The 12,379-nt window shown below is 40.7% G+C and overlaps 1 protein-coding gene across 1 annotated transcript in view; it reads left to right on the top strand.

Moving 5' to 3' along the window:
- Nucleotides 1–305: 305 nt before the first annotated feature.
- Nucleotides 306–12,379, top strand: part of LOC128689971 (nephrin) — a 250,211-nt gene continuing 238,137 nt past the window's right edge. Inside the window, exon 1 of the mRNA XM_053778436.2 lies at nucleotides 306–435. Within this exon, the coding sequence (XP_053634411.2) occupies nucleotides 329–435 (107 nt within the window). The 5' untranslated portion in view covers nucleotides 306–328. The remainder of the gene's footprint in view (nucleotides 436–12,379) is intronic.

Genomic DNA, 12,379 nt, shown 5'->3' with positions numbered 1-12,379 from the left:
CACATCCGCCTTGTTATTCATTCATTAGGTTAATGCTTTTACAATTTACATAAAACTACCTTAACACTTTAAAATGTATTTATTAACATGAATAAACATATTTTAAGTTAAATATAACTTCAATGTAATATATTACTGAACAAAGTTACGTATTTAGAGAGTAGTTTCTGGTACATAATTTTGTAATATATTTGTGTGAAAATACGAGAAAACAGTTTCCACACAAGAGCTGTCATTAAATAGTAGCGCGAAGGATAATTTATTTAACTAAATTTTAACTGGAATATTTTGTTTGTATACAGGTCCTCTAGTGAACGTGACAGCGGTGATGGAGGGACGTGTATTGCTGCCCTGTGACGTCTCCACTACCCTGGAAGACGACCACCCTGTCCTTGTAATGTTTTACAGCAATGATTCAGGGACTCCTATCTACACGTAAGTACCTCATTCCCTGCTCCTCACCAGTCACCGGCTCTTAACAACAGAAGCCACAACACCGTTGCTAGAATAATTCACAGTTAAGCAAAATTCGGGTGCTACATTTTGCACCTAGCCTACAATGCAGCAGTTGAAATATTTACATCGTAACGCACAATGTCGTAGCTGGAACTATTCACAACTCACAAAATCAGAGCTGGAATAATCCTCAGCCAAGCCACAAATCATAACGAGAACACTTTCATGTTGACCCAAAATTTTGCATCTACAACAATTCACAGCGAAGTCAAGTAAAAGAACACATTTTGCTCTCCGGAGCTTTCGTCAGGCCAATACAAATTGGCTTGACAAGCTCCTGGAGAGCGAAACGTTTCCACAATGAAACGTAGCATTATTTGCACATGTGTCCTCTTGTCAAGCATATTATTGGTAAATCTACCACCATAACAATTTACATCTAGCCTATAATAGCACAATGGGGAAGATTTATAGCTAAACCACAATAAAATAACTACAAAAATCACCAACTAACCCATAGCAATATTAAAACCGATCTCAATATACTGTAGCGGGAGCAATTCAGAACAACTCCACAATACCGTGATTGAAACAATTCACAGGTAACCAGCAATCATATTACTGTGATTAATTCATAATCAATCTACAATACCTTAACTAATATACACTGCAGTTGTGATACAAGTGTCTTAGATAACCGACAGGTTGGAGAATGGCTCAACCATGCCAGTGGCTTCTTCAGTCCCATACAGAGTAGAACGTGGAAAAGGAAGAGGAAATGGAGGTAATTAGTCCCTCAGCTTGGAGTCTATGTTTTCAGTTCATCAGTCATCAGAAAAATACAGCATACGTGCGGAGAAGTACCTTATATACTGTAGTCAGGTGAGCCGAAGTAAGAGAAGGCAGAGTCACCAGTGGAAAAATCCACTAGTGTTCAGTGAGCAAGTCATGCGTATTGTTCAGGCAGGAGTTGACGTATTTCCTGTATCATGGTGGCAAGATGTTGCTGTGTCTAAGTCCGTTCTTCCCTATATTGCACTGAAGCCACCGTTGTCTACCTTAACTACTACACTACTACAATTACTATTACTGTTAGTGCTACTGCTGCTGCTACTACTACTTACTACTACTACTATTATTACTACTACTACTACTTATTACTACTACTACTACTACTTGTTATTATTACTACTACTACTACTTGTTATTACTACTACTACTACTACTATTTATTATTATTACTACTACTACCTATTATTATTACTACTAATAGTACTACTACTACTTACTATTAATATTACTTACAAGTACTACTGCTATTACTGTCATTAATACTAATACTTTTACTACTACCATTAATACTGCTACTACTATTATTACTACTACGACAACGTAAAACTACTTCTACTTACTTCTGCTTGCTACTACTGAGTTACAACTTTTAGGTCGTAACTTAAATAAAATATTCCTGGCTCCTAAAGGCTGCTTACACTGCTGTCTAGGGGCATTTAAATTACACTAAAAAAACACACCCACTCAAGGGCCAGCATGCACTCATGTTAAATAATGAAGCATGAGTGCAAATAATTAATATATTATATGGAAGGACAAGCAAACTCACCTAATACAAAAATATATCTATATTAATAGTAACATTATACAACTTACACTCTCCTACAAAAAAGCACCATACTCCAGTTCACATTAGCTCACTAGCACACTGCTACTGATGAGTTGAACAAAATATATCATCAGGGACGCACCATGATATATATACCAACCTCTTCACTTCTGCCTGGTAGACTATACCAGCAGGTAAAACACCATACAGTACTCTCGCATAAACAGGCCTCTGCATACTAGGGCCTTACAGGTAAATATGAGAGCAATAAAATATCATATGGTATAAACTTGCAAAAAACACTATCCCTACTAAACACATACCGTGTTGTATTAGGACATCTTGTTGCAAGTGTTGTGCTCCACTGACTGACACTCACCGCACCTCATCTGCTCCTGTCTCCTGGTCACTCAACTGCCCGGGAATAATACGCGTTCGGATTCAGTACAAAGCCGGAAAATGACACATGGAGAGTTATTTCTTACATAAATTTTTACTGTAGCACACTGCGTAACATACTGCTATTATTGCTATTAATATTTCTACTATTACTACAACTACAACTACTCTTACTACTCCCACTACTACTACTGGCTAATACTACTGCTACTGCTACTACAACTACTACTTACTATTACTACTATTACTACTAGTACTTACGATTTCTACCTCTACTACTATTACTGTTATTTTACGACTACTACCACTTACTACTGCTACTTACTACTATCACTGCTACTACTAATATGAATACTAACATAAGACATAAGAAAAGGAGGAACACTGCAGGAGGCCTGCTGGCCCATACTAGGCAGGTCCTTTACAATTCATCCCACTAACAAAACATTTGCCCAACCCAATTTTCAATGCCACCCAAGAAATAAGCTCTGATGTGAAAGTCCCACTCAAATCCAACCCCTCCCACTCATGTACTTATCCAACCTAGATTTGAAACTACCCAAAGTCCCAGCCTCAATAACCCAACTAGGTAGACTGTTCCACTCATCAACTACCCTATTTCCAAACCAATACTTTCCTATGTCCTTTCTAAATCTAAACTTACCTAATTTAAATCCATTACTGCGCGTTCTCTCTTGGAGAGACATCCTCAAGACCTTATTAATATCCCCTTTATTTATACCTATCTTCCACTTATACACTTCGATCAGGTCTCCCCTCATTCTTCGTCTAACAAGTGAATGTAACTTAAGAGTCTTCAATCTTTCTTCATAAGGAAGATTTCTGATGCTATGTATTAATTTAGTCATCCTACGCTGAATGTTTTCTAACGAATTTATGTCCATTTTGTAATACGGAGACCAGAACTGAGCTGCATAATCTAGGTGAGGCCTTACTAATGATGTATAAAGCTGCAGTATGACCTCTGGACTTCTGTTGCTTACACTTCTTGATATAAATCCCAGTAATCTATTTGCCTTATTACGTACGCTTAGGCATTGCTGTCTTGGTTTAAGGTTGCTGCTCACCATAACCCCCAAGTCCTTTTCGCAATCTGTATGGCTAAGTTCTACATCATTTAATTTATAAGTACTAGTGTTATGGGCACTCCCAAGCCTCAGAACCTTGCATTTATCTACATTGAACTGCATCTGCCACTTTTCTGACCAAGAATAGAGTTTGTTTAAATCCTCCTGAAGTTCCCTAACATCTACGTTTGAATCAATTATCCTACCTATCTTTGTGTCATCGGCGAATTTGCTCATATCACTAGTAATTCCCTCATCAAGATCATTGATATATATTATAAACAACAACGGGCCCAAGACTGATCCCTGTGGAACGCCACTTGTTACAGATCCCCACTCGGATTTAACCCCATTTATGGACACTCTCTGCTTCCTGTCAGTGAGCCATGACTCGATCCACGAGAGCACTTTTCCCCCAATGCCATGAGCTGCCACTTTCTTTAACAGTCTATGGTGCGGAACTCTATCAAAAGCCTTACTAAAATCTAAGTAAATAATATCAAATTCTTTATTGTGGTCAACAGCCTCAAAAGCTTTACTGAAGAAAGTTAATAAATTAGTTAGACAAGACCGGCCTCTTGTGAATCCATGCTGAGTATCATTAATCAAGCTATGCTTATCGAGATGGCTTCTTATAATCTCAGCTATAATTGACTCTAGTAATTTGCCTACAATTGAGGTCAGGCTTATTGGGCGGTAATTTGACGGTAACGACTTGTCCCCTGTTTTAAAAATAGGAGTTACATTAGCCATCTTCCACATATCAGACACTACACCTGTTTGAAGAGATAAATTAAAAATATTAGTTAATGGTTCACAGAGTTCCATTTTGCATTCCTTAAGAACCCTTGAAAAAACCTCATCAGGACCTGGCGACTTATTTTGCTTCAGTCTGTCTATCTGCCTCACAACCATCTCACTAGTGACTGTGATGTTACATAATTTATCTTCTTCTAGCCCACTGTAAAAATTAATTACTGGAATATTGTTAGTGTCTTCCTGTGTAAAAACTGAGAGAAAATAATTATTTAAAATCAAGCACATTTCATTCTCTTTGTCAGTAAGGTGCCCATAGTTATTTTTAAGGGGACCTATCTTATCTCTAACTTTTGTTCTATAGACCTGGAAAAAACTTTTTGGGTTAGTTTTAGAATCCCTAGCAACTTTAATTTCATAGTCCCTTTTAGCTTTTCTTATCCCCTTTTTAATGTCCCTCTTAATGTCAATATACTGATTCATAAGATGACCCTCACCTCTTTTGATACGCCTATAAATTCCTTTCTTTTGCCCTAGTAGATATTTGAGCCTATTATTCATCCATTTTGGGTCATTTCTATTTGATCTAATTTCTTTATATGGGATAAACGCTCTTTGAGCAGCATGTATAGTGTTCAGAAAACTGTCATATTGATAGCTCTCTTCGTTACCCCAGTCAACAGATGATAAGTGTTCTCTAAGCCCATCGTAATCTGCTAAGCGAAAATCTGGGACTGTTACTGAGTTATCGCTACTAACGTACTTCCATTCAATGCTAAATGTAATTGATTTGTGGTCGCTAGCACCCAGTTCCTCTGAAATTTCTAAATTATTAACAAGGGATTCATTGTTTGCCATAACTAAGTCAAGCAGGTTATTTCCCCTTGTAGGTTCTGTCACAAACTGCTTCAAAAAACAATCCTGAAATACTTCTAAGAAGTCGTATGATTCTAAATTCCCAGTCAAGAAATTCCAATCAACATGACTAAAGTTAAAGTCTCCTAGAATTACTACATTATCGTGCCTTGTGGCCTTAACAATTTCCTCCCATAGTAGTTTCCCTTGGTCCCTATCTAAGTTTGGGGGACGGTATATCACTCCTAAAATCAGTTTTTCATGCCCCTCTGAAAATTCTATCCAAACAGACTCTGTATGTGTTACTTCAGACTTAATACCCGTTTTTATGCAACAGTTCAAGCGATCTCGGACATACAATGCCACCCCACCCCCCCCTCCCAATACTTCTATCTTCTTGGAACAATTTAAAACCCTGAATATGACATTCCGCAGGCATGTCCCGACTTTTTGAATTAAACCACGTCTCAGTTAAGGCAAATACATCAATGTTACCTACACTAGCAACTAATCTCAACTCGTCCATCTTATTCCTAGCACTACGGCAATTAGCATAATAAACATTGAAAGACTCTCCTTTCTCTTTACCCTTCCTGCTCATTTCTATTTTTCTACTAAACCTATTACTGTCCTTATCACCCAAGGTCCCTGGCTTTTCAATATCTATCTCGTTCTTATTATTACTAGTTCCCCTAGAACTCGTAATATTACTACACTGGGACTTCACTGCTTTCCTGCCAAAACCCATACCACTAACTATTCCTAGTTTAAAGTCCTAACTGCTCCCTCCACTGCAGTTGCCAGTGCTCCCACCCCACACCTAGATAAGTGAACCCCATCCCTAGCAAACATGTCATTTCTGCCATAGAAGAGGTCCCAGTTGTCAATGAATGTTACTGCATTTTCCTTACAGTATTTGTCCAGCCAGCAATTGACACCAATTGCCCTGGACAACCATTCATTTCCAACTCCCCTCCTTGGCAAAATACCACATATGAGAGGGTTCCCACCCTTACTTCTAATTATTTCTATTGCTGACCTATACCTGCTAATCAGGTCCTCACTCCTACGTCTGCCAACATCGTTGCCTCCAGCACTGAGACAGATAATAGGATTGCTCCCATTACCTTTCATGATGTCATCCAGACGGCTAACAATATCCTCCATCCCAGCCCCAGGAAAGCAAACTCTCTGTCTCCTACTCCTGTCCTTCAAGCAGAACGCCCTATCCATATACCTAACTTGGCTATCCCCAACAACAACAATATTCTTACCTTCCTTAATGTCTTTCGTCGTCTCGTTCCCAGTAGTCGACTCACATTCGTCGGGTAGCACTGAGAATGTATTGGATGTTTCCACAACAGTTTCCACGGCAGTCTCTTTCTTCTTCATCGTTTCTACCTTTCCATTCATCTTCTTGATCGTCAACTTCTTTCCCTGCTGTCCAGCCACTGACCAGTTTCCCTTCTTGACCTGAGGACTCAAAACAGGAGGACTGCTACGAATCTTCTTGTTTTCCTCGGTCAGTCGCCGAATTTCCATATTCGCCAACCTCAATTCTTCCTTAAGCTGTTGGTAAAGTTGCTCGATGGAGGGCATCTTGCTTCAATTCTAGAGAGCGCGCAAACAGGTCTTCACAGAGCCAAGTACACGTCAACACTGCGCAAAAGCCAACTCAATCAGGAGCTACTGCGCAGCACGTCCGCACGGCCCAATAGCGATGCCATTAGTAGTTTAGTTTGTTAGGAGTCAAAAGTTACTACTTACTACTACTATTACTACTACTAATATCTCTCCCCTTCACTCCTCTCTTCGCAAGGCTCATGAACACTTACTATAATCCACTTCTCATATCCTACCTGTCTTCTAATCCGCATAATTCTTGAATTTTAAAGTTTATTCATTCCCCCTCTCCTCATTTTTTCCCATAGCTGATCCTTTAATATTACAGCTTCTCCTTTAACTCAAGTTTTCTCAGCTACAATTGATTTTTAACTTTAATTACTCATCCTCATTCCCGTTCCTTAGCTTTGTTTCGCTTAGTGGTATGAAATCCAGCTTCTTTCTATTCTTATCATTATTAACTAATCAATTCTTTCTTCTCATGTGTATTCTGACGTACCTTCAAACAGCCCATTTGCAGTCTTTTGTTTATTCTTTTTAGGTCTCAGTTTAGGAGACCGGGTCACTAGCTCTTTGTTCTCAGTAGTGTTGTCGAATATTATCAGAGGTATTGTTGACAGAGGAACAATTCTTACCCACCTCCCCGTGAAAGTGAAAGCAAACACTACAAGGTTAACAATATTATAAAATTAGAAGAAACACAGAAGACTGTGTATAGAAATTCATGTTCAGTCTCATGTGTAATGCATACAGGGTGTGTTACAAAAAACGAGATTTCTAATAATGACAGAGATCTCCAGTGAATACTAGAAAGGACTGCTCCTCTAGCATCCAGCCTGTTACTGGGTTTTTGTAACAAGTAGTCAATATCCTGGTCCAAATATCCATTAGAATTCAGTAAGATTCCATAGTGCTTCAGGATTACAACTGGTAGTCTACTAACTAAATTGTTAGTAGCCTACCAGTTAGTAGCCTAGTAGAAATAGGACCAGTAGGTAATGGAGGAGTAGGGACTCTAACGAATGAGTCTGGACGGTTCTTAAGTCGGACACTTTGTCCAGCCATCCCTAGAGAGTCTAGAACTGGTCTAGGATAAGTAGATACAGGTGTAGCATGCACGGTACTAGTATGAGGCTGAGTCATACTACCAACTACACTCTACTATTGTGTTAATCAGGCAGGAAGGTGTGAGCGTGAACGGGGATACACTAGGCTCAGACACTTCTGCCGTAGTTGCTCTCTCTTCTACGTCATCAAATAGAGTCATACTTTCTAATAGTGACACTATGCTCTCTGTATCTGAATCATAATCAGACATCTCTGTATGAGCAGGAAACAGTATATCTTTAATTAACGCTCTGACAGTTTCTGCGGTGTAATTCCTGTTATACGTCACACCGAGATATTTGGCTACTCGCCAACACGTCTGAAGTTTTAATGTACTCAACTCAGACAAAGTCAGAGTATCAATTAACTGTTTCACTTTGACATAAATCACGAAAATAAGTGCACTATGAGAGAGTGATTATGGGGAACTATAATCCTAATCGGAATATTAGTGTACCTTGGATCAAAAGATTCCTGGACAGGCCCCCATTTGTTACAAAAAATATCTAATAATGATAGAAATCTCCAGTGAATACTAGAAAGGACTGCCCTTCTAGCACCCAGCCTGTTACTGGGTTGTTGTAACAAGTAGTCAGTATCCTGGTCCAATTATCCATTAGAATTCAATAAGATTCCATAGTGCTTCAGGATTATAACTGGTTGGCTACTAACTAAAGTAATTAAAATTTAATAAGTTTATTAATAATAAAATCGTCAAGGCATATAAGATCAAAGTAAATTACAGTAACCAAAATAATCAAAATTATCAAAATAATCACTTCTCTCGTGTACAGTAGTATTGTGCTGAAAGCACATATCACATCTTAATGGCTTTTAAGTACCATCTGGTACATTGTTAACATTTAATAACATAATACAAATAAATACAAATAAGTTTGTGTGTATGTGTGTAAGTGCTCTAAGTAGTTTGCTATGTCTCAAGACTTGACTAGACTTAACCAGTGACTGACTAAAAGTCCTCACATAAACTAACTTCTTGACCACCTGGCAATCAGAACAGCTTGCTTGAACAATAAAACGACTGATAAGCCAAACAGCAATATAACAAGCAACAGTGATGCAGAATCGGGAACAAGGAGATAATATTATGACACTAAGCAGGGGCCATCTGCAGATCCTCCACAAAAGTCACAAAACTCCATTACTACTGAATCTAAGTTCAGTACAAATTAGGTCAGAAGCTACAGCTCAGGACCTGAGTTTCTCACAGTGTCTATGTGACACAACCTCAGTACAACGTCGAAAATCACTAAGTCTAGACTATGTTCTGTGAACAGAGTTACACAGAACCAACAACAAGAAAGCTACAGAGACAATCTTCCAACAAGGGCTAGCAAGGGAGAGCTTGAGACATGTCTTGCTAGAAGAACATCAAACAGACAAGAGAGAGTGCAGCCCAGGCAGACTACTCCAGGTGAGGTGTGGTAACCACCCCTGATCAAGCGACTCTCCATGGACTGCTGCTACCTAGCAACACAGAAGCTGGCAGCGTAATGAGTGGAGAGAAAACGCAGTAATTAGACAATGTTGTCAGCTACTTAACACTCGAACTATGATCACTGAATAATATATAAATGTTACATCCTACCTAATAAATATAACTAAGTCAAATAATAATATAAAGCAATATATTTACAATTTAGCTAATATTGCAGATATAAGCAATATAAAATTATATGAACAGGTAATATACATTATATACATTGTGACCCATTCAGGGGTCGCAACAGGGTGCAAATAGTAGTTATTGTAGTACTAACAGTAGCGCATTGTCCTCATCGCTCTTGGGCCGTGTGGACCTGTTGCGCAAAAGCTCCTGCTCTCTCTGTTTGTGCAACTTCCTGTTTTCACCAAGATGGTGACCAGTTACCGCAGGAGGAGCAACACTGTGTGTGTTGACTTAGTTAAAGGAACAATTTATCCAACGAACGCCTCGGTTTTATTGCCAATGATCATACGGGACACTTTCAACGTTGACAACGATGAACTACATGGAATAGCGCTTAATGGCTCTTCACGAATCTTCATAAAGTTCTGCATCGTAGAGGTTTATGAAAGGACGGTGACTAGATACCAGGAGAAGTCCATCTTCGTTTCATCTGGACTGGAGGTATGCCTGAGGGATGCCTCAAAATACTACACCTGGGTGAGGATACGAAATGTCCCTTTTGAAGTGGATGAAGTGGATATTAGAGAGGCTTTTCAATGATATGGTGAAGTGCATACTACGACTTTGGGTCGATGAACGGATGGAATCTACGCAGGGCTGCCTGCAGGATCCTACACCATAAAGATGACTTTGAGACGACCTATTCCATCGTATGTTGTCCTGGAGGATTTCAGGACACAGGTGTTTGTGACCTACGCGGGACAATGCAAGACGTGTCACCTGTGTGGCGCTTATGACCACATGGTGGCCGGGTGTGGTAGGGCAGCAGTGACGAGGTCTTTGGACCTGCCAGTTGTCACAGAGTCTCAGGTGGCATCTTTGCCTGAGGTTGTGAGTGCAGTAGGTAAAGGTAACTGGGCGGACAAAGTGGAGGGAGCAGGAGAAATTTGTGTGACGCTACCAGTGGCTTCAGACGTTTCCACACAGGCAGACCCTTGTGGTGAACAGCAGCCTGTAGGGGTGGGGGAGGCCGGTGACCTACAGGTTTTACCTGAACCCCTGCAGGAGATAATCAAGTCTTTCCTGGACGAGCCAGCGGAGGAGATCCCTCCTGTAGACGGGAGAATTCTGATGGTTGAGGAAGACCTGAGTGAACGGGTCCCGGGGCCTCAGGAGTCAGAGTCTGGCATGTTGCAGGTGCTGCAAGTGGAGGCTGAGGTGCATAGGGGGAGTGATCATACTGATATGGAGTTTGAGAGTACATCTAAAAAAAAAGCTGGAGGATCGTCAGATGACGAGTGTATAACTCCAGCTCAGGGTACTGGTAAGAAGAGTTGGGTGGGAGTGACTAAGAAGGGACAGGGTAGTGCACAGGGGGGAAGGGGGTCCAGGCGGGCAAGAGTGCACGGGAAAAAACAGGCACAGCAAAAAGTGTAATGGACAGGCCACAGAAACATAGAGGAAAGCCCTCCTTTCTGAATCTTTAAGTGTCTAACGATAAATGTGAATGACCTTAGGGCTTATGTAAAACGTGTATGGATGGAGGATGTTTTGAGGTGTTTTAATATTGATGTGTGTTCTATTCAACAACACAATTTTAAGTGTGGTAGAGATTTGAGGCTGAAAGGCTTTAGGATGTATGCAGGCAGCTCAGGGAAATTAAAGGGTGGGGTGGCAATGGCAGTGAGGGAATCCAGCCCATTTCAAGTGCTCGTGTGGGAAGAGGGGGGAAGGGGAGGGTGGTGAGGGTGGAGGGGCTATGGGGGGAGATTAGAGTGTGTTTTCTAGGGATATATATGCCGACTGATAGCAAAATAAGGGTAAAGGTGACTTTTGTAAGGGAGGTTTTGCTTTTCTACTTGCGGGGTTTACCCATGGTTTCTATAGTAGGAGGGGATTGGAACTGTGTAATCAGAAATAAGGATGTGGAGCCAAGAGGGGCAGGGTGTGTGCTTGGGGTGTTGAGGGATTCGTTGAGGGACACAGGGGTTTTTGACATAGGGGAGATGGGTGGAGAGTGGAGCACACGTTTATGAGGAGGGGTTATGCAGCTAGGTTGGACTGTATATATATAACTCGAGAGATTACAGTAGACAGTGTAACGATGATAGATTTAGGTTTATCTGACCATCGAGCCATTTTGGCAGAGGTGGCATGGGACAGGATGGTTCGTAGGTATGTGGGTTATTGGAAACTGAATGTGAGGTTATTTCAGGGGGAGGGGGAGGGGATGGTTTTTAGAGAATGGTGGTGGCACCTCTGGGAGGCGCGCAACAAAGAGGAGGATGTATTGGAATGGTGGGAGAAGTATGCTAAATTGCAAATTAAGGAGTATTATCAGCATAGAGGACGGGATGAGGCGTGGTGGAGGTTTGGTTTACAAAAATATTTTGAGGGGCAGCTCACTGATTTTTATGAAGGGGGTGGGGAGGCTAGATATGGGGAAATAGAGTTTTTAATGGGAAGATTGAGGGATATACAAAATTCTCGTTTTGATACATTACATCTAAGGGAAGGATTAGAGGAGGTCCTATGGGGAGACAAACCGTCAGGAAGCGTTTTGAGGAGATTTAGGGAAAGGCAGCAGATAACTACGATTATGGGATTAGAGGTGAGTCAAGGGGTGGGGGTTATAGGGTGGGGCAGGAACTTACAACCACCGATGGAATGAGTAATTATGCGGATTATTGATTTAGGGAGAATTTTAAGCAGTGGGAGGGCGGAGGGAGGGAGAGAGAGAGAGAGATTATAGGGGAAGGAATTTGGGGTATTTTAAGGAAGGAGAGAGAGATGATAGAGGGTAGAATCAGCGAGGAGGAGGTGGGGGAGGTGGTAATGAGTTTG

Source organism: Cherax quadricarinatus, chromosome 25 (genome assembly GCF_038502225.1).
Source record: "Cherax quadricarinatus isolate ZL_2023a chromosome 25, ASM3850222v1, whole genome shotgun sequence".
NCBI lineage: Eukaryota > Metazoa > Arthropoda > Malacostraca > Decapoda > Parastacidae > Cherax > Cherax quadricarinatus.
Note: the sequence above shows the minus strand (reverse complement) of the source record. Positions and strands in the feature narration are given on the sequence as shown.